The sequence below is a fragment of the Amphiprion ocellaris genome, chromosome 3, assembly GCF_022539595.1.
Source record: "Amphiprion ocellaris isolate individual 3 ecotype Okinawa chromosome 3, ASM2253959v1, whole genome shotgun sequence".
In the NCBI taxonomy this organism is placed as follows: Eukaryota; Metazoa; Chordata; class Actinopteri; family Pomacentridae; genus Amphiprion; species Amphiprion ocellaris.
In genome coordinates this window covers 6144287-6168190 of record NC_072768.1, presented here as the reverse complement: position 1 = coordinate 6168190, position 23904 = coordinate 6144287, and the positions used below count along the sequence as shown (strand labels likewise).

Below are 23904 nucleotides of genomic sequence, written 5' to 3'. Positions count from 1 at the left end.
TCTGTGGGGTGACGGGAGAATGATGCAGCAGTTTTTCAAAGCACTACATCATGTTTTATGACAGCATTAGCCTTGGCTGTGACGCACCGGGGAAGGGACAGGCCCATCAATAAGGCCAACAAGGTTTTCTTAAAGTTTTTATAATGTAACTGACACCACGCTGCGTGAATTGCACGTTCTAAAAATGTTATTTCATGTTGTACAAGGTTCAAACAGTCAAGCAGCTGCTTTGTTGGACAGGCCAATTAATATTCAGCTCATTTCATTCTGTGTTGCTTATCATAACATTCTCATAAGCATAACAAGTAAAAGGGTAAGATCCAGAGCTCAAAGTACTGATAGTGGAGGAAAAACAAGTTAATGACAAAGACAAAGAGAGCAAATCGCGTGGGACAGTGTTTGTATGGATTCCACCATTGATCAGCCTAAGCAGGCCATGGGTCTTATCTCCCAGGACAGGCCTGAGACTGAATGACGAGCCTGCAGAACATCAATGCCCGGCGTCCTCAGTTTAGCGCTAAGCCCTCTAGCTTTTAGCCCAAACACATTGATCTTCCCTGGCAAAAAGGAGAAAAACAAGATAACAGGTAGATGCAAACAAAGACATCAGAAAATAAAGGCCCTTTGCCTGAGATTGATCACCGTGAAGTTTGAATTTTAAAACCCTGATGGCAACAAAAAACAAACACACAAAAGACACTGCTGCTGCTGCATTTACAGTTTTATACTGTTACTGAGCCACCTCATCTCTCAGACCTCAGTCTCTCCACTCTGGCCTTTGTTAAACTACTTCTGTATTCCCTCTCAGTGATGTGCAATATTATACCAAAGTTTAGAGTTGTCAAAATGACTTTGCGTGAGAGTTGCTCTTGTGGCAGCAGTCTTTATTGGAGAAAGACAAAGGAAAAGATACCAATTACAAGAAGGATGCTGTTAGGATGTAAGTGGAATAAGACTCAGAGTTAATGCCAGATCGGGAATAGCACGCTAAATATTATCAACACTACGGGGCAACAAAAGGACCGAACAACCCACACATGCAAACACACAGAGAGGGAAATGTGAGTGGGCAAACTAGAAATCTCAAAGCCAGCCACCAAACATTCTTTGTGTTTTTTTCTCTCTCTCCACGCTGAATACAAAAGACTGGAATTGGCCCGCTCTTAGGTTGGCATTGTGCCGTCTCAAATGCCAGGGGCGCACATTTTTCCCTCTACAACATATTGTGGTAGGCTGATTTATGAGCTCTTTCAAGCTGTGGCGATTATGTGTAGCAAGAGAGGGGGGCAGGGAGGGAGGGCACGGCACAACAACCACAAGGGTTTGAAGCGCCCCATCTCTGGGATGTAATGTAATCCGCTGAATGCGGGAGGAAGCAGGGATAGTGCCCGATCTATGTGTGTATATACTCCGGGAAGCCTTTGTTTACCTGGACAGCAAAGGCCTGAAACACCTAAATCTCATGTTGCATGGTACATCACATTCATTAGACTCCAGGGAGGAAAAAACACATAGCAAAAGACATAAAACAAACATATGAACACATGCTGCTGAGGAGTGAAATTCATCTTGCTGCAAAGGAAACATAATCCTTTATTCTGTGTGTGGATCTTCTTAAAATATCTTGTATTTTTTCTTTTTTTTCTTAGAAAAATGTAAAGTTCCTATTTCTCTGCATAGCCTGGAATCCTGATTGTGTTTTTTTTTCATTCACTTGGTGAGAATAGCTACCAGGACATCAGTATTATTCCTCCGAGATCCCTCGTTCACTTCCTCCCTCATCTGAATCCTCATTACCACTTCTACTGCTGGCTAGGATTCATCTGACCCAGTGTTTGTGCTCTAAATTAGCTCAGAAGTCACATGAAGGGCAAGCACAAGAAGGGAAATTTTGTGGATGGGAGAGACAGAGCTGGTTGGAGGGATGGAGCTAATGTGCTTAGCTGTATTTCAAGGTTGCACATCCCTTCATACCCTGAGCTGAATGTTTTTTTCAGAGCAAAAAGGACGAAAAATTAATTAGATGGAGCAAACTGAGGGTGGAAGAGATGTTAAAACAGAAATGTATTAATTTGCCTTTGATAATCCTGTAAAGGCGTTGTTTTATTCTGGACTTTTATGGTTCTGATTTAAACCCCGCTGTTGATCCAGGCCATGCTGATCCACTTCAGCTCCTCTGCCTCCCTCTCCAACCCATAACCGCCCGTTTCATCCCATCTTCAGCCCTTCTGTCGTCACTGTTTCTGCTGTACTTTCATGCCAAATTTTATTTCTCTCCTCTAAGCCTTTGTAGAAGTTGTTTACGAAAAAAAAAAAGCAGGCAGGGTGTTGGACGGCTTCCAAACTTAGTTCCAGCGTTCAGCTGAGCAGCACAAATGAAAACGAATGAGGTTAACAGTCGGGCTGATTCCTTGAGGTAAAACTATCACTAGCAGAAAAACATGGGTGGTGCACATTGAAACACACAGTTGGAGGACACACAAGCACGGGAAAAGAAACAAGCACACTAACCAGTCTGTATTTGACAGTCGTCTCTTCACAATTTTGCATAAATATAAAGGTTCTTAAATGTAAATATTCATTCTTTTTCACCAAACATCCATGTTGCAATTGTTTAACGGATTTAAAAATGCTAAGACAAAAAATACTAAAACTTTTCACAATCTAAAGGTATCTGACTGTGTTGCACTGTCTCTGTTACAATTTCACACAGTTGTAAGTTCTTAATTGTAAATATTCATTCTTTCTCATCAAACATTCATGTGTCACTTGTTTAATGGATTTAAAAATACAAAAACGACAAAGAATACTGAAACTTTTTCACAATCTAAAGGTATATGGCTCTGTTTTACTATCTCCATCACAATTTCACATAACTATGGTGACTTTTAATTGTAAACAATTATATTGTATTTACCAAACATCCATGTGTCATGCATTAAATAGTTTTTAAAATGCAAAAAATCCAAAATATACTATAAGCTTTTGTCAATCTATAAGGCATCTGACTCGGTTTTACTGTCTCCATCACAATTTCACATAACTAAGAACTTTTAATTGTAAATATTTATACTTTTTCACCAAACAACCATGTCACAATTGTTTAATGGACTTAAAAATGCAAAAAAAAAAAAAAAATACAAAAAAAACTTTTTCACAATATAAAGCTATTTGACTATGTTTTACTGTCTCTATCACAATTTCACATAATTATAGTGACGTTTAATTGTAAAAAAATTTTTTTTTCACCAAACATCCGTGTGTCATGCGTTTAAAAGACAAAATAAACTACAACCTCTTCTCAGTCTAAAACTATTTGGCTCTGTTTTACTTTTGTCTCTGTTACAATTTCACATAATTATAATGAGTCCTTAATTGTAAATATTCATTTGTTTTCACTAAACATCCACGTCGCAATTGTTTAATGGATTTAAAAATGCAACAAAGACAAAAAATATTAAAACTTTTTCACAATCTAAAGGTAAAACAAAATCTAATCCTAGCCAAAAGTCCACGGTATATTTTGGAAATAAGAGTAAATCATTTGATAATCTTGCATAAGGTGGAAACAGAACACTGCTGTTTATCTTCATCTCCCCTGTGGCTTCAAGACTCATGTCAGGTTGCATCCGACAGCACGATTCTTGCAGATAGTCTGCTATGCAATACGCACCTCTATGCCCTCCACAATTCTCTGCTTTCCTTCTCTCTCCTTGGTTCCTTAGAGAACAGAATAACTTGTTCAGCACAGGTAGGCTCAGTCATGATGGCCATGCATGATTGACAGAGTGGGGAGAAGGAGTGGAAGAACAGACTTACAAGAAAGAAAACACAGTGAGCGAGGAGGAGAGAACAGGAGCAGAGAAAGAGTAGAGACAGCCGAGGACTTCAAAGGTTCCTCTGACCTTGCTGAGCATTTCTGAAGGGAAGAAATCAATAGGTAATGGAGTCAGGGTGTAAGCAAGAAGGGCATGGCTAGCTTCAGTCTAGTGGGCCTCGGAGTCAAAATAATCACTCTGTACATTTCACTGTCTGGGTTCTGCACATTCATTGTACAACTGCCTTCTGTAAGAGGCATTGGAACATTACAGAGCCGCATTCATCTCAAGATCCAAGCATTTATGGGCCAGTGGGGTTCTGCAAAGCCATCAAGCTTTGAGCTACATGAGGTAGCAAATGTGCCTATACAGTGAGCGCATGTGCAAAATATCGGTAATATAGCAATGATTTCTGATAAAAGGGGAAGAAAGTCAGGGCATATAATGCAAAAGCGCCGCGTGATCTGTCAGATAATAACACTGCTGCAATATTCATCATAGAAAGCAACATAATGCTAAAACAGCATCGTTTGAAGTGGTAGGAGACCAGCATTGTATTCTAAAATGACAAGGCGGCATTTCTTATTCCTTTGAAGATTTCCAAGCAGTCGTTTTTCCTAATTTGCAAATATCAATGGAGCAAGGATGGCATTCAATCTAAAGGAGAGAAAAGACGTTAAGAGATGGAGCAGGAGACAGAAGCAGAGTGACAGACTGTACGTAAGACCCTAATGAATATTTAATTCCTGTTCTTTGGTATTAATTACACCAGGTTATTGATCAGTCAACCATTATGCTCAGGGAATTCACCAGTCCCATTGAACCTTTCTCTACTATCCCTAATATTAAGGCTCCATATTTCATATATTTTATTCCCAATTATTTTTGTTCTTTTGGAAGACTTTTCTTTAAGCTGAGGATAAAACAACAAACCTAGAGCAGTGAAAGTCCCACAGACTCCTAATCCTACCTGCTTTTTCTTCCACCGAGTCCTCCTAAATTGCACACCCACACAGAGCCACATAAAAAAAAAAAACAACAAAAAAACCCCCACTTTCAGAACAAAGAATACCTACGCCAAACAAAGCGGAGCAGAACACAGCAGGACATAAAACAAGAAAAAAATAAATATCTTCCAACAGTATGTGACTCTCTGAGTTAAGAATCAATGCACTGGTCACTTTTCTTATCACATAAACACACACTCTCCTAATCTTCGCAACCTTTTCCCTATCCACTGTGATTTTGGTGAAGAATTGGCAGTGTGTACGCAGCGATATCGAAATCTTGCACCAATCTGTCTCAGGAGTCTTTCTAGCGATTTTGAGGAGAACTTTGTTGTTCACAAGCATTTAGAAGCTCCTTTTTGAACCCAATATCTCATGAGCATTTTGAGAAGGTCAGCACACTCAAAAGAAAGAAGCAGCACCATTGATGTTGCTCTGGGATTTAGAGTTATGACTGCAGAGAGCGATAATGCGATAATATTTGGCTAATCCAGGGAACAGGAGAATTTACTTCGCTGTTAACTGCAATGAGGAGCAGACTGTATCAATAAACAGTAGAACAGGTAATGAAAACTACAAATGGTTATGTCCTTTACTGTTATGAAGTATTAGGGGACTTCTGAACGAACTTACAAAACACCAGCCCTGCTGGCTGTGTTTTGTGGTTCCCCCATTGACTGAATTGGTGAAAGGCCTGAAGGAACAGCCGTTACTGGGTTGTCCAGTGCATTTCACATAATTTTCAAATCAGTTGAGTGGTAAAGCAACATTATATGGCATAAACTGTTTGCTTGATCACACAACAGATAAATAAAAACTCAGCTTCACACTTTTTTACCTCAGGTAAAAATAGATTATTGGATAGATATCATACTCTGTGTTAAATATGATGGTAATTGTTAGCTTTGGTTGTTTTCTGCACTCTAAAACAGTGGATCCACTTAACAATATAACTTCTGAGCGACTTCCCACTACAACTTTAACATGTCTATGACTGGTGAGAAGTAAGACAAAGTAACATTTTCTCTACAGCGCCTCTGTGGCCACGAGTAACAATTACAGGAGCCTTTAATATAGGGATGGTGCCATGCAAATAATGTGGGTTTGAGCAGAAAATTATGAGATGAGCATCCCTTTTATACGGTTCTTAAGTTCCGATCTTGGTTCTGTGAGAGCCAATAAGTTTACTCATGGTCCCTGCGGTTCAAAGTGCAGTAAAAGTTGAAGTTGCACAGAAGTTTGTGAGCATAGAGTTCTGACTCCATGGATTCCTCCAGAGAAATGCCTCCGACCTGCAGAACAATCCTTGATTTGAAATATGCTTCTCTGTCTTTTCTCTTCCTTTTCATTGCATTGCTGTCCCCCCCCGTCTCCCTACTTCTTGCTTCGTACATCATGTCCACTCACCCTTTCGGCCCTGCTACATATCTCTCCTCTCTTGCCTGCTCATGCCCTGCCCAGACAAGGGCAAAGAGGCTAATCCTGGCTCTGAGGCCCAGTGAGCTCAGTCAGCTCTCCTCCTTCTCTCCTCTGTCAGCATCCATTTCATCTAACACTCTCTCAGGCTGGGGTTACGGACACCAGAGAGAAGGATGGTACTTTTGACCTCTTTGTGTGAGGAATTATTCAGCGGCCTGTCTTTGAATCTTTACTTGAAGACCCCTTGAATCTGCCAAAACATACACATACAAGCACGACCCACAAAGAGCAGATTCTCCAGATACTTTCAAAAACTACAGACATGTTTTCATCTCAATGCAGTTAAATTTTTGTGAAGCAAAGTGGAGGGTGGACTCCATAAGAAATGGAATTTGATAATAATAATAAAAAAAACTGTCTGTTGGGGGTCCTGGCCTTACGTAGCTGCACTGTAATACAATAAGCTGCATCTTTAATGCAATAAGACTCAGGCTGGAGATATTGCCTCTCTTCCCTCAGCCCAGACTGTTATTTAAAAGCCAGCAAAAAACTATTTACATGACTCGAGTTGACCCTTGTGCTAGAGGGGACTAGAGGAACAAACAAACAAGAGCAGCAGGGTTTGGGAGGAAGATAGAAGCCTGCCTTTTCTCAGTAAATAAGCATCCTTGACCATTTAAGAGACAATTCCCTCGGCCTGTCAGGTGCAGCAGACTGGGACACATCAACTATAAATAAAGGATTAAGGAGAGCAAATGCCGACTAGGTTTGCATGATTGTCTTTCAAACTTCTTCACTTACTGAAATGAAATACAGTCAGGTAAACAAAAAAAAAAGGACAGAGAAAGGTTTATTTTTGTGGCAAAGCTACTGCTGGTAAAAGAAAAAAGAAAATCTAACAGAAAGTGTCATCCTGAGTTCAAGTGTGGGTGGATCTATGTTGCAAAACACTTTTAAACTGACTGGACCGATGCTCTCCAGTGTTGTGCAAGTGAGTCAGCATGAAGGTGCTGCATAACAAGTGTCCGAGTCTCACAGATTTCATGTGGATTCAGAATTAAATTGCTGTTTACATGTTAAACTAAGCAATTTGTAGGAGTCAAAACTGATTTGTTCTTCTTTGTGTTTCCCCCCTTTAGCTACGTGGGTTTTCAAAAACAAAATTCTCATTAATGAGGCACCAGGGAGATGTCACCACATATGACCTTTACCTCAGGCACTGGATAAGTATTCCTCGGATCTGAGACATCCACATCAGCACAATCTGCTGGCTGAACAGCATGGGCTTATAGAGGATCTACTCTTTAACTACAGCTGTCTTCTGGTGCAAATGCAAGTGGTAAAAATAGGCACCGGTCTGGGCTGAAAAATGTACCAGAGGATTTTATATGTTCACACATGCATATTATACCTACAGAGTCACTGTGTATATATGCATGCAAAGCACAAACTGTCCTAACAGGCAGACACAAAAAAGTGCAGGTTTGCTACAAAAAAGATGCTATTGCATGGTTTAAAAGTGATCAAAAACAACGCAGGATTCACACAGATGAACAATTAAAGTGTATGGATCCTGGAAACATCCTGACAGGAGCCATCTGCTCATATTACAAATGGGAGGAAATTGAATATCCTGCAATGGTCAACACTGCTCTGCCTCCACGGTAATGACTGTGATTGCAAACGAAAGCACCAGATACTCTCTGTGATTTCTGGTTATGTAAAGGTAGGTCTGATAGGAATATATCCCTACAAATTAAAGCTGAGGAGTCTGCATTCAAGCCCACTATTCGTGGAGCTCACTGGCAGAAGGAGAGTAAGCTAAGTCAACAAACTGTCTTTACTGATAGCAAATCTACCATCCCCCTGTGTTAGATGTATACATAACTGTGTTGATGGTGTGTGTGTGTGTGTGTGTGTGTGTGTGTGTGTGTGTGTGTGTGTGTGTGTGTGTGTGTGTTTTCGTAGAGGGGGGTGACTAATTATGATTCTACTTGCTGAGAAATCCAGTGCTGCAAAGTTTCCAGGCATTGTGTTCTCCTCAGATAACACACACACACACACACACACACACACACACACACACACACACGCACACACATATGGACTAAACTCCTGCTGAAGCCACCATAATGAGGCTTCCTTTCTGCCCCCTTCTCCTTCTCTTACTCCCTTGATTCTCCATCTGTCTGTCTGTCTGTCTTTCTGTCTGTCTCTGCGGAGCCCCTAATGGAGCAGGAGAGGTTTATCTGGGGATTTTTATGAGGCTGTCGCCGAAGATATCGACTGACAACCAGCCATCTATTTGAGGATAATAAGGCCCACTTACGCCAGAGCAGATAATGTAGATGTCTACAACAAACACAAATAGTCCTCTGACAACTGAGGCAGGCTGAGTGTGATGCCTTCGGATAAGTTGCTTTTATCTTTAGCAGTATACAATATACAGTGTCAACAACGGGCTAAAAACAGTCTCGCTTGTTTGTAGGTTTAAGTAAAATCTAATTTGTGCTTTGTAACCCTAACATGCACTGCATTATTAGATAAAACACTGAATGTGTCTTAAAATGATTCAAACACTCCAAATGCATGTGGAAACTGTTTTCCAGGTCTGACAGCTGCTGACAGTTTAAGGTCATGAGTGATGAGAATCTGGGGCGCGAACCTGAACATGTAGGCAGTTCATTACTGCAACAGAGTATCTTTAAGTCACAGCGATGTCAGCGGCAAATATATCATAAGGAAAAGGCTAGTCTAATACAAGAAAGTTCATTTAAATCCCTACATATATATGAGTTAAATTACCGAGACATTGCAAACTGAGATGACCGATGACTCAGAAGTTTCACGGTGTGGACTGTGTGTGTCTGTGTGTGTCTGTGTGTGTCTGTGTGTGTCTGTGTATATGCCATGGGACACAACTTCATCTGCCGGCTCCCCGAGCTGCCATCAAAAGAGAACAGTGAGAGAAGTGACTGCTCGAGGACAAGAAAAGAAGAAAATGAAGAGAGGCGACGGCACGAAGGACGAACCATATGTGAATTGGAACGAGCTGGGTCAGAATAAAATAAAGAATCTGCAGCAAGAAGAAGTTTACATTTATCTAACTGAAAACAAGCCTCTACGAAACAAATTAAAAGCCAAAAGCCAAAAAAATAATCAGACGAGATAAAGTGGAATGGCGCAGGGAGGAGTGAAAAAAACATGGCGTGTGAGACATTTAGAGAGATGAATATATCGGGAGATGGGGGGGGATTCCATTTAGTGTGGCAGAACCTCAAAGTCAATCTTCATCAGCAATCCCATCTTTGTGCACAGCTCCTGCTGAGACGGGAGGGAGAAAAAGGAGGAGCAGCAGACCAGAAAGATCAAAGCCAACTAAATGTGAGGATCAAAACTGAGCTATTACCGTAGCCTTACAGTAGAATTATGTATGCGCCACTATTCCTGCACACAGAAGTAATCGGCCTTTGCTTTGATGGTATTAAGTTTTGCCCTGGTGCTAAACCGCGGCCGTGGGTCTGGAACAGGAGGAGGCCGGGTGCACGCTGGTGGAGAGAACGACTTGAGGATTGAGGGGGGAAGTTCATTTAAGTTGGCAGAAAATTAGCTTTAAATGGCCCTTATGGCTCTATGAATAGAGAAGGCAGAAGAACTACTGCTGCAATAGTGGATAGCAAGAAGAGTTCAGGAGTTTACAAGACATGACGTGACTCCAAATAGGCAATCTGGCTGCACTGCTTTAAGGCAGAGTTGATGGCTAAAAAAAAGGGGATTTGATAATGGAGTCTAAACGGGAACTTACGACAGCCTTTCTCGTCGCTCTTGTCGAAGCAGTCGGGTAATCCGTTACACTGCCACCCGCCTGGGACACACTTCCCATCTCCGCACATGAAGTTTCCAGGGATGTTGCACTCACTGGTGAAGTTGTTCCCTGGAAGCAGTTGGCTCTCTGATTGAGGACGACAAGAGAGAAGACAAACTATCACTATCTGACAGGTAGAGGGATATTCATCACCACAGTCAAAACAGAGGACCATTAATATCTGCATTCTCTAAAGCTAGACAAAAAAAAATAAAAAATTAAAGGCAGTAGCTCTACTTAAAAAAGTCGTGTCAATCTATGGTCAAATAAACAGAGGACGATCTCATGAATACCAAAGCGGAGGAGGTCATTCGGTGTTAACAGTATCTTGGGCGAAAGCGTCACTGTTAGCGCCGGGCAATATCACAGTAGAGAAGATAAGGACACAGAACACTCATATACAAACAAAGCACATATTTGCACCTTACACAGACATGCACTCACACACACACACAGTGCACTCACACACACACACACACACACACACACACACACACACACACACACACACACACACACACACACACACACACACACACACACACACACACACACTATAACAGAACGTATTCAGCACAGAACATGTGCCCTGAGCTAGTTTAGGGCATTTCTAGTTGACGCAGTACAGCTGCAGTATAATGGGCTGGAATGTGAAACATGGCCTTTTGGCTGAAGTTTGACACTTTGCGGTGAGCAGTTTAGCTCGTAAACAAAACTGCGTTGCAGTAATGAGAAGCCCCGGACAGACCGATTTTCATGCTGCTGCGCCGAAACTGGGTTCAGCTGGCAGGCAACTTCATTACAGTTGAGAGCGAGAGAATGCAGAAGCTGCACCTGCTGCTACTGCTGCAAAAAAAAAAAAAGCGTAAAGGTTTGATCTCAGACCTGTACACCTTAAATGACACAACTGATCCCCACTGCTTTGACTCCAATTGTGAAGAACAATGATGTGAAAAAAATAAAAATTTAAATATAGAAGAGTCACAATACACATCAGTGCTTCCAGAAATTTTCATATTTCCTCGAGATGCTGCACAGAGATAAAATCCCACTGTAGTGATGTTCAAAGAGTAGATGGCGCTTCTGTTCTTTCAATCTTTCAAAAATAAATCCAATAAATGAATTCACTTTTGCAGAGGGAGCAGGGTTTGTTTCCTAAAATTAGTCGTTACAGAGACACGCTCTCAATGAGGCAGTTCTTATAACCGCTTGATCTGTTGTACTTAGACACACATTGAAATCTGTGACTTTTCAGCATTTACGAATTCATAACCAGAACTCACATCTCTTCGCCACAGTTAGTTGATATTCACTTAGTAGATGTAGCTAGCTCCCAGCTGAGGAACTGACACACCAATCTGTTCTTACATCACCCTGCTCTTACTGGCCTTTTACCACAGCAGGTACTGGAAACCATGGATAGATCCTCTACTAAATGAGACAGTGTGATCCCTCTGATCCTCTGTGGGGATGATGCAAACTCCTCTTTTGTCTCTTGCAATGTAGAAACAAAATGCTGAAGGACAAAGACAGCAAGCTCTTGTAGTTTATGAGCACAGGAAAGCATTCATATTAGGATTTCTCTCAATATTCATTCCACTCATTCAACTGTAATGGAAATTAATATTATTACTTTGCCATTATCTTGACAAAAGTCAAAGAAACTGTAGACTTTTTGTGATTGACTCTTATGATATTTCGGTATAAGGAAATAAACAAATTCCAAATGATGCTGTAGAGAATATTTCATGTGGACAACACTTGACAGTTTTGAACCTTCTGGATATACAAACAGTAGATGTGGGTGAAAAAAAAAGATCCACACAAGAATCTATGAAACTGCACACACATGTAAGAGTTCGACTGCAGTTCATCTTCAAGGAGATCTGGTCTTCATAAATCACTTCAATAAAAATAAAAAACTGCCTCCTCTCACACACCTTTTCCCTGCTTTTTTCTATTACTCAAGCAATCAAATCGTCCAAACCATTTGGCTTAACAATCAGCTATGTTTCACTTGCAGCTCACTGAGCAAAGGACAATCAGTGGTTTGGCACGTATGAGGAGGAATAAGAGCCAAAATATACACCGATCACTCACAGCATTAAAACAACCTGCTTAATATAGTGAAAGTCCACTTTCATGCTGCTAAAAAGCTCTGACCTGCCGAGGCCTGGACTGTATAAGACCTCTGAGGGTTTTCTGTGGAATCCAGCATGAAGATGTTAGCAGCAGATTCTTCAAGTCTTATTAACTGTGAAGTGGGTAATCCATGGATTGGAATTGTTTTTCCAGCACATCCCACAGATGCTTGGATTTGGAGACCAAGGTGACACTTGAATTAGGAATCGGTATTAAATCAAGCCAAATACCAACAATCTGAATCTAATCTAGTCATGAAATTGCCAGATATTCCCACCCATATTAAGCAACCATGGAAGTATGTTTGAAAACTGCCAAATATCATTTTTTTGTTATCTGCTTGATAAAACACAGCTGTCTTCACACAGTCTCTTGGGGCTCTTGGCCTCGATTGCTCGTCTCTCCGGCTCTTTCTGACAAAGGGAGTCACGCAAACATGTGCATTGTGGAGAGAAAACTGATGGAGGGCGGTACACAGACACATTTGAAAAGGTAAACAAAGAGAACAGTATTTTTCAAAAACTACAAATGGAGAAATTCCAGCTACAGGTATTCAACAAATCTATAATATATCAAATATAAGTCATGGAAAGAAAGCCTGAAAAAAGTATAACTAATTAAAATGTTGAGTGAATAATCATCTTATCACAGAATGAAGTCATTTGTTGACTTACTGTACTTTAGATATGGCTCCCTGCTATGCTTTGACTGATTTGAATGTGACCGATAAGGATGAAGTTCGTGGCACATTCAGAAGGTAAATATTCAAAATCCTAAGCTGCACTCTTTGTTTATATGAGTTCTTTATAATGCAGTGACACTTCTTATACTATAGAGTACTTTAGATTTCTCAGTAGCTTTTGTGAGCTTTCTCAGATCCACCAATTTGCACAATAAGTGTGATTAGGGCCACTCAATGCAGACAACACAAGACAACAAAATGCGACAGAAAAGTCCATTCAGATCCGCACTGAACAAGTGCAGGAGGGAACCATGTAAAGTGACTTCAAAGGGCTGGCTGAGAGAGACACTGGGTTAATTGGAAAGTTTCTTTGAGAGCATGAAAGCAAAGAGAAAGGACTGTGTTGTTGCCGTGTGTGTGTGTGTTTGAAAGATTGCCAAAAAGAGTGATGAAGGAAGAAGGTTGATTGACAGCTCATCTCATCCCATGAGTCTCAAACGCTGCCAATAGTAAAACCTTTTCCATGCAGCGCGTCTTATATCCAGGTTGTGAGTCAATCTTTTGGCAAGCTCAACACATCTTATCCCGACGTCCTTGTCATTCCATCAATGCAGTAATAAGCTCGGCGACTTACAGCGGTTTACCACCGAGGTAACGAACTAGTCCACCTCATTACCACAGTAAGTGCGGCTACACAGCTCATTACAGATGTTTCTGAGAGAGAAACACAATAATAATTCTCGAGTGTGGACACTGCAACATTCCCAAGGTGACCCGCAGAATTTTAATGGACAGCAGTGTGAACATTCGCTGTGCCTCAATCCTTCGTTCCATATGTTTTTAACTATTATGTTGTGCATGGCTCAGGGCATTATGCACATTTGCACAACCCACAGCGAACAACGATGGTCACACAGCGGGTGTGTGAGGGGGAACAGAAGGAGATAAGGAAGGGATGACGCTGGACGTCTGTGTATCTTGCTGAGGGAAGTGTAGACCAATTACTCAGAGTAAATATTGACTATACCATGCTTGCCTCTGCACATCCACAGTCTGTCTCCCATCCTTTCCCACCTTGCACCACGCCTGTGTCCACCAAGGCCCCATTTACACTGTTAAATCACAGCATGTGGAGACATCACTGGATACTTTTTAATTAGCATTTACATTTTAAGTTTGGGGCTGCACAGTGGTGTAGTGGTTAGCACTTCTCGCCTTGCAGCTAGAAGGTCCCTGGTTCGCGTCCCAGCTTTCCCAGGATCTTTCTGCATGGAGTTTGCATGTTCTCCCTGTGCATGTGTGGCTTTTCTCCGGGTACTCCGGCTTCCTCCCACAGTCCAGAAACATACTCAGGTTAATTGGTATCTCTAAATTGTCCGTAGGTGTGAATGTGAGTTTGATTGTTTGTCTCTGTATGTAGCCCTGTGACAGACTGGTCACCTGGGAAAGACTCCAGCCCCCCCGCGACCCTAATGAGGATTAAGCAGTGTATAGATAATGAATGGATGGATTTTAAGTTTGCACTGCTTCCGTGAAGTTTCGGCGGTTCACTCCGGGTGAGATTCATTCCTCATCTTTCAGCTCAGCTGCTGTGGCGGGTGCTCTTTATAGAGTGCACCTCTCTTACCTCAATTATAATTTGAAATAAAAAATGAACTCCCAGCATAAACACAAGCTTAATTTCCCAGCGGTTCTGAATAATACTGATATTAGATTGGGAATATTGTTGCAGAAATTTCTAAAGGCAAAGCCATCCCTAATGTAATCTTTCATTGTTTCGTGTTGAGTCAGAAGTGACATGCAAAATGAGCAACTCTGACTTCTGTACGAAATTAACAATTAACCGTTATCTCGTTCAGGATTCTTTAAATTACATCTACTTCTGTTCTCTGTTTAGAAATACACACCTATAAATGTGGAAATATGTTTGTTTCAAAAGTTAAACCACAGAAAACAATGTTGCCTATTTCATTCTGGGGGAATATGCTAAAGAAAGAGTTCTCTCTTGCATAAGGCACACAGGATGCGATGCTAAAAAATCACACTCATACATACACTACTAGTGAAAAGTTTTAGAACGCATCCATTTTTTCAGTTGGTACTGAAATTTACACAGTGTAATGTCTTAGCACTAACCTAGCTCTAAAACAAAACAATGATGCCATATTTTCCTTAAAGGAACCATTGAATTTTTAAATTTGCTCAGCAGTAAATCACACTCATTCCTTCTACATTGAAAATGAAACATCGTTGAGGAAATCCACCTCAGTGCTGTTGCAGAAGTTCTTCAGAAAGCTTTTGTAAGCTGCTTTGCCTTGAGCCTTCTGTCCAGTTCTTTCCAAACCAAACCAGCTTCATGGTGTAGTCTCCCATCATTCAAATCCTTCTGTCTACTTCCTTTCTTAATGTTTTTGGCTACTGCCCTCGGATGAACCTATGACCAACTAGTCTGTTACTGTTTAACCATTACAAAAGCAACATCCAGTGCAAAGTTCTGTAGTACAGTAATGCCCTAGTAGTTCTTCAGAGAGAGCAGTAACACAGCTTGTTTCCGAACTGAGGGTTTGCAATTAATCAATGAAGTTTGGGGAACCTGTAGGAATCATTTACATTAACCTTTTAATTCTTCAAAAAGAGTGTAGTCTATGACGCTTACATGATTTTTTTTGGACAGTTCACTGTATACTTTTGCAACATTTCAGGTTCTTCTCTAGACTGGAATTGCTTTAAAAAATGGAAAAATGTGGGTGCTCTCCAGCTTTTGACTGATAGTGTACACATTTCAAGCTAAAAGTTAAGGTGAAAAAGGAGAAACCCCTTCAGCAGAGTTTGTTCTAGAGTAAAATTCTGCACATGCATCATCCCGTGGTACCTCCTGGAGATTTCGACCTCTAGCAGTCGTAGTGTTCTACTTTTTAACCAGTAGGTCATTATTTTGTTGATGAAGATGCAAAATACATTCCTGCTATCAGCCTCACAAATTCTGCTCCTTGATAATTGCTTGCATAAATGCTCAAATAAACACAGAAATACACCTGCAAATACACAAGGAGAAAGAAGACTCCAGGGCAGCAAACATGGATGTAAACAATGTAAGTTTTGCCTGTGGGGTTTATAAAAGTTTAATAAGGGATGAAATGCACTTTGTCAGGCACCAGGGACACACACAGTGCTCCTAGGCGAATAAAAGTAAGTATTTTTTTTTAAATAAAACAACATACAGCATCTTTAAGGGAAACAGATATTTCTGAGTTAAGTTTGACCTTGAGAAATTTCAAAAGAAAAGAAACTAATCAAAGTAATTCCACATGCAAAACATATATATGAAATTTAAATCCTGTGGGAAGGAATTGGAAAGATCTGGGAAACATGTAACAACTCTCCCCTTAAAAGGGTTGTCAATTATTCAATATGTTAGACCACCGTTGCCCATTTGAACAAGCAAAAATCAGGTCAATGCATACATGGCGAGCTTCCAACTTTTATTCCAAGATTTTCCGCGGGTACCCTTCATACATAATGACTCTGGAAATGGCAGCCTGGAGACTTCAGTGCACCCCAAGCAATTCTCTGAATATGCAAAGACAGGTCCAGCCACCCACATCTGCCAGTGTCTTCCAGGTCTTATGAATATTTCCATAGCAAATGTCAGTATGCTGCCCCAACATTGGACAGCTCATTTAGTAATAAAATCTATATCACTCTTGACAGTAGCCATTGAAAAGTTATTAAACCTTAAAGCATAGAGACAGTCTTCTTTCCCCTGTAAGACCCTGTTGGGTGTTTCTAGACCTTTGCTATAAGAAACAACACACTGAACTGTGCTGCAATGCCCAAGAGGGAGCTTGAGGAAAGTGCTGTGTAGTGGAGGGAGACGTATGAAAAGAGGCAGTATGGAAATAGCCAGCTTAATGCCGGATGTAGCATGCAAACAGTGTCATCTCACTAAGGAGAAGTGGACTAAAGGAAAATGAAAATGAAGGGGTAGATCAAGATCCAACTGGGCAAGATAAACATGGAATAATTATGGAAGAAAAGGGTTGGGGTGTAATAAAAGAGAAACAGAGAGGTGGACAGTAACATCATTTTCTACCCTTGGATTCCAAGTAATAGCCGCCCTAAGCAAGTTCTATTCCCAGTGCTTGGCACATGAAAGGTCACTGATATAAATCTATAACTGAGATGACTATTGGCTTGGCTCTTACTGCTTTAACCCCATCTTCCTCAGCAGGTTTAGATATCTGACCCGCATTGATCAGTCATGGGTAAAAGGTTGAGCCTCAAATTGAAACAGCACCAGAGAATTGATTGGGCTTAGTCTGTGTATTTGCAAAGCCAGAGCAGAAGTGAAAGTAATACCGAGGCTGTGAGAGAAGCATCAGAATAAAATGTTTACAGAGGGGAGTTGTTGAGCTTTCCGGAGAGAGAAAAAAAAGTTTTGTCCTTAGAAATAATCCCACCTTCTCATCAACCATCCCTGAATGTAAGCTCTTTATCCGCAGTAATACACCATGCTGGGTAAAAAACTATCTCGAGTGCATTATGTGAAAATTCTGTTTGAAGCTGAAAAAGAGCATGCCAAGTTACTTTACAACCTGATAATGTCAATACAAACATGGACGGCAAGGTCTGCTTGTGTTGGGAGGATAAGGGAGGAGTGAATCAATACAGCCTAGCACCGCATAAAAACGAGCTTTTTCAGCTTCAAGGATAGAAACTTATTTTTCAATTACACATGACTTAATGGGCTGGCTGTACAAACTGCAGGCTCGGAGGCGCAGCGGGGGGTGGAGGTGATTTGGTTATCTCTTTCATTGTGTGTGCCTGTGTGCTGCAGAGAGAGAAGACTTCCCAGAGAGAGGAAAAAGATTCTCCATCCTTTTCCTTTGGCTCACTGAAGCGTCCAGTATAAATAAGCACAAGTGTAAAGAAGCTGGTCTGCATCAATTAAAGGCACACTACAGACAGACAGACAGACAGACACACAGGCAGGGCAGCATAAGCACAGCGCAACAGAGCAAGCAAGCCGTAATGGGCTGAGATAGAGAAAAAGGGCAGTCATGCATGGAAAAAGACAGCAAGCCAGAATAATATGAAACCAGCTACATTGAGGCTTCGGCCTCTTTCAGCTGCTGTTCAGCCGTTTGCAGCCTCTGAGGGCGAATCTGTTCTGTGAATGCATTTGTTTCGGGTGAGGTGTCACTGGCTTCATAACCTGCTCTGTGGTTACTTTATTTGCAGTGACAGTTGGCAACAAAAGCTAAACGAGCAATTGACAATGAAGCTAAATGAGTAATAGAGCAAAACTCCCAGCTAATTTAAAATCTAATTTAATTGTAACGGTCAAAATGTTCACATAGACACATTTATCATATGCAAAAAGCAGAAAATGCAGAACAAAAGCTGATTTTGTTAAGTATTGAAAATGTGCAAAAGCAAAAGCCGTGCAATGCAAATAATTCTTGCTTGACATCAGTGCACTTAAGCAAAGAACAAAGGGCCATTTGTGCATGTAGATTGGCTACTCTATTAGCTGCAATAAAAAAAGAGTGCTCATTTCATTTTTATGGAGCATTTTGGATGGGCTATGTACAGTAACTACACATAACTCAGCAGAGATGCATCTCCATGAAAGCTTTTTTATAGTAAGCACAAATATTAGGGACACCTGCCATTTTTCATTACATATACACAAGTTTTTGATCAGTGGGTAAAAGTGTTCACACACTCTGCATGTATAGTTCTCCAAAAGAAAGAGAAAGCAAAAAAAAAGAGAAAATGGGAATTAGCTGTATATAAGCATGAAACTAGATTAAGTGCTGCAAATTAAAAGTTCTCACACTTGTGAGGAAATGGGTATAAGCTTTAAAAATACACTGCATGAAGGAGGTGGACATACCATAGCTGCTTGCAGGGATTTTATGATTCACTGCACAAATTTAGAATAATCATCAGCAAGCAAAATCCCCAAAATAATCAGTAACAGTAAATTACTGAGCACAAGCACTTTGAAAACTGCATTTGCGAGTGCATAATTGGTGTTTAATAACTCAATAAGGCCTCTAAGATTTTATACAAATGCATACAAAGTATTCCACTCCCATATGGTTTGTATTTGATGTATGCATTCAAATATTCTCACTTGTTAAATTCCATACTTGTGGTTCACTCAATATGTAGGCCACCTCTTGCACTGTAGCTTTTAATATGTAGCACACTCCAAAAATAAGACTTCCTCACGAGAGGAACAAATACTCGAGTTGATGTGAGTCAGTGTTCCTCCAACAGCCTCTGCTGTTCCCAGAGAAGAGGAACGTGGATATGAGAGGTCAGAACAGCTAACATCTTCCTTGCTCCAGATTCTTCTGATATACGCTTCTTACATCCACATCACACTTTCCGAGAGCTAAACAGAACTTTGTCCTTAAAGGAAATGTTACACTTTTGCAGATTTGTTTAAAACTTTTATATTGATTTTACAATTTTCACAGTTGTGACTGTTTCACTGACATAGCAGGGGAAACAGCAACACTGATACCTGCAGCTCTTCAACAAAACAGGTCAATAACATGAATAATCCTACAACCAGACAGGTTTCAAACAAATACCAGACTTCCCGTCGTAGAAAGCACACATTTGGAGGTGAAAACAAAAGCACACACAGCTGTAATGTCTGATAATTCATACACTGCTTTTAAAAAAACATGACAGATAGAGTGGGTCAGAATAACAACTCGCAGCAGCTATCTAGGGCCTAATAAAACCAATGCAACAGCAACAGACTGGGTAAAAAGCATCCCTTCCTGCCATCATGAGTGTTTTACGTAATATTGTTGATCTCGTTCAAGTTGAGATAAAATGGATCTTTATCAGTAAAACAGCAGAGAGAACTGTACAGACATAATTCATAGAAAATGGACTCTTTTGTTCTTAACAGTGCAACAGCCAAGAGACTGCGTCATCTTTTGCCTCTCTTACATTAGATATCTCTATTTGGAGTGATAGCTGTGAGCGTACAGTTTTGTTATATAATCCCGATTAGCATTATTATTGAGAATGTGACGGAGCTCCAAGGCAGCGTGGTTTGTCGTTTTTAATCAAATCTAAGGTTACAGGCTCTTCAGGGGAATAATAAAGACGTATCGGCTTCTCATCTGATCATTGCTTTGTTTACCGAGGACAGCCAAACAGCTTTAGGTAATTGCACAATTAATCTGTAATGCACTTTTCCACTGATGAGGATTCAGCTTTACGTTAATATACAGGTCACCACGGGAGATCTAAAAGTCCTTAACTGATGGCAAATGAGATGATTATGGTGACAATATTCAAAATAATAAGAATGGTAATGTAGCCCTCAAGTGCTTGTTTTATCTCTTATCTATACTGTATCTCGGCTTTCACATTCGGCTTTAATGCTAAACTTTGTTATCTGTGTTATATAATCAATGTGAATGTACATTAGCGGGGCGCTGATGCAGGGAGAGTGGAACAATGCGGATAAACAAATTTAAAAAAGCAATTTTGTGATTCAGTTTGGAATTTATATGCACTCCAGTCATTGCTATTGGTACCTCTACTGCTGGTGCAGTCAGAGGGTTGCAGAGAGACCTGTGCTCCCTCTATTACACACAAAGGTGCAGCCCCTTATTTATACCTTCTGATGAATAATTAAAACATGCACTGTCCTCTATCTCTACTGTTAATATCCCTACATTGTTTTAAGCATCATTTTGTCTAAATATACCTAAGCAGATATATTGGTGCTTTCTATGTATGATGCTTATTGGTACAATATTATAAAATACTGAGCTGATTTACCATTTTTATAATTTCCCTTTCTGTGTTTGACACTAAAGCAGAGTTTTCTTGTGCAACGTAAATGTCTCTTACATTAATGCTATCTACTCATTTTATTTAAAGTCATGGAAAAAAATGATTAGACCACCATTGTTTTCTTCAGTTTCTTGTTCATTTTAATGCCTAGTACAACCAAAGGTACATTTGTTTGGACAAATATAATGAAAACAACAAAAATAGCTCATGAGAGTATCATTTAAGAGCTGATATCTAGACATTTCCATGGTTTGTTTGATAATAACCAACATCACTTCAGTTCTTACATCAACAGCTATGACATTGTACTGGCAAAAACAGTTTTTAGGCATCCCATGTTTTCTTTTCTGTCAGTTTTAGTCACATGATCCACACAGGAGTTAGTACTGATGGCATAACCATTGTTTCTGATGACTGCAGCCATGCGTCTTGGCTGCTCTCCACCAGCTTCTGACATTGTTCTGCTGTCACAGCAGCCCATTCCTGTTGCACAAAATTCAAACAGGTTTGCTTTGTTTTTGGGCTTGTGGTTCTCCATTTTGTGTTTGATGATTTTCCACAGGGTTTCAATTGGATTTAGATCTGGTGAATGAGCAGGTCAAGGCATGGTTCCAATGTTCTGGTTTGTAGCTTCTCCAGGTTTCCTCCTAACCAGTAAGTTGGCTGGAGTGGACATCAATTGAAAATTGGATTCATCACTGAAGAGAACCTTAGTCCAGTCATCAACAGTCCAATCCTTGTGATCCCAGCAAAGAGTAACCAGGCTTTTCTCTGCCTTTCATTGATGAAGGGCTTCTTCCATGCCCTGTGTGATTTCTGACCAGCTTCAAGAAGTCGGTTTCCAACTGTCCTTTCCAAACAAGTCCCATTTCTGCACAGTGTCCACTCATTTTTAAAGTCCCTGGAGGTCTGACGATGATTCCTGACACAGGAATGGATGAGTGACGGTCATCTCATGAGGTAGAAAGACGTTGTTTTAGGCATCATGTGAGAGCTGACAACTTGTGAGTTGTGCTACGGCTTGAATGTCAGCAGGAAACCACTCTAGACCTTTGCATGTGCAGTGCTGCTTATGACATGAAATGGTCTCTTATATACTCTGGGAATACAATTAAGCTTAAGCATGTCAGATAGGACATAAAATATTATGGAATCAGCTGTATTTTTGCCATGTTCATTGTATTCTTCAGGTAATATACCTTTAGTGGCACCAGGCATTAAAATTAACAAGAAATTGAAGAAAACAAGGCTGGTCTAACACTTTTTTCCATGACTGTATATTGGAGTTCCATGCATATGCACACAGTCAGAGACAGATATAGACAAAGCAGAGGAGGCATACTGAGCAATAAAGTTAAACAAAAGCAGCATGGTTGCTGCTGAAGAGAACAAAACAATGTTTGACAATCCTCCCACATCACTAGTCACTGGTGTAGTAATATTACGCTTTCCTCGGGTCACACGGCATTCAAATATTCTCGTTTCACAAAAGGCAGATGTACGTTTGTCTGCACAATTAATGACAGAACTATTTTGCTGCACAAATGCCGACATCCTGAGGAAACGAGCATGAATAAATACAGGACTCAAGCCCCTCATCCTGCTGAATCACAGACCAACTGCAACACACATGCTAAGAATAAGCATTTAAAGTTAGTCTTTGAAATGAAATGTTTAGTTTGAGTGGCTGTAATGAAACCAGGAACATTACAGTGCACGGGTGTGACGCGGCACGCTGCTGTGCCTAGAGGCATCTCCGCATTTGCATATTCAGAGTGTGGAATTTTTGATGAGAAACAAGGACTAGATGTATTTTTAATCCCTTCCGTTAGTTCATTGAACATGTTTTTGTAGGGAAAAACATATTAGACAAAATATTATTCCCTGGAGGGCTACTTATACAAGCAAAAATTTGATACTGAAAAAAATGAAAAAATAATAAGATCAAAAACACAACTTGTAAAAGAGCCACTGGAAAAAAATGCCAAGATGAAAATAGCCAAATTTGAGTTGGGAGTCAAGGACATTCCAAAAATATCTCATTGTCAGAGCACTGGTCAGCTCTCTGTTGGTGGGCTTTAGCCCAAATCCTCCTGTGTGCGCTGGGAGAGAAACAAACAAAACAATGGACCACAAGCCTGTCCTTGCTATAGGATGAAGGAGGATTAGTTACCATCCATGCAGAACATCAGGAGGCAGTTGTTCAGAGGACTTAACTTTTTGCTTTTTAATGAAATAAGGACATTGGCTCTCAAGGGGAAAAGTGATTATTTTTTAAGGAAGAAACACTCAGCATGCAAAGTCTTCAGATGTGCAAAACACACACTTCTATAGCATCTCACTCTAGTTGGTTGTTTGATCAGTTTTATTCAAAAGACAGCAGAAAAGAATGAGACAGGATGTACAAACTCATAATATTAGGACCAATCTGTAAAATTTATAGCACAGATCTATCAACTACAGCTGCCAAGTTCCATGTAAACTGATAAGCCAAAAAAATCACTACAAAATTTTCATTTCTCTCGAGGCAACGCTCTTTTTTCAGCAAGAGAAATAAAGCAACATCAGAAAATCATCATTATCTCAAACCCATCACACTTAAGTTGTGTTTGTTTTGTTGCAGTGGATCTGTGGTCTTGTGTCTGTCAATATGCATGAGTGAAATGAAGTTTTCTAACCTCCTACAGCATTGCCACAGACATCGAAGGCTAGTTGTGATTTCAAAGAGCATTACTCCAAAAACAAACAGCCTCTATTTCCTCAAGACCCCTTGTAACTAATCCAAACACACATGCTCCACACAAAATTAAGCAGGCTGCACCACATGGGTTTTGCCTCAAAGGATAGTTCACTAACAGTGCAGTGCGAGGCAGTCTGGGGTTTGCCTCAAAAGCCCTCTATTTTCTGCATGGAAATGTAAACAAAATATGTTCAAGCAGACTATGAACTTTACACACTGATAGAGAGGCTTTAGCAACTATTTCAGCTTTGCCTACGGCTACGCAGTCAGCGCTCAGTTCTTTACATCCCTGGCAAGACAGTGACTTCTGAGCTTGCCAGCGTTAAGTGCTTCCAGCAGTTGCAAGTTTCAGAGGAAACAGCCTCGAAAGGCGATATAAAGAAAGCTGTAAAATG

At 40.4% G+C, this 23904-nt stretch overlaps 1 protein-coding gene across 2 annotated transcripts in view; it reads right to left on the bottom strand.

Annotated features, from left to right (window-relative positions):
• Positions 1–23904, bottom strand: part of ldlrad3 (low density lipoprotein receptor class A domain containing 3) — an 89872-nt gene that overhangs the window by 44171 nt on the left and 21797 nt on the right. For both annotated transcript variants that reach the window (XM_055009057.1, XM_055009056.1), the window contains exon 2: positions 10050–10196. In XM_055009057.1, the coding sequence (XP_054865032.1) occupies positions 10050–10196 (147 nt within the window). The remainder of the gene's footprint in view (positions 1–10049; positions 10197–23904) is intronic.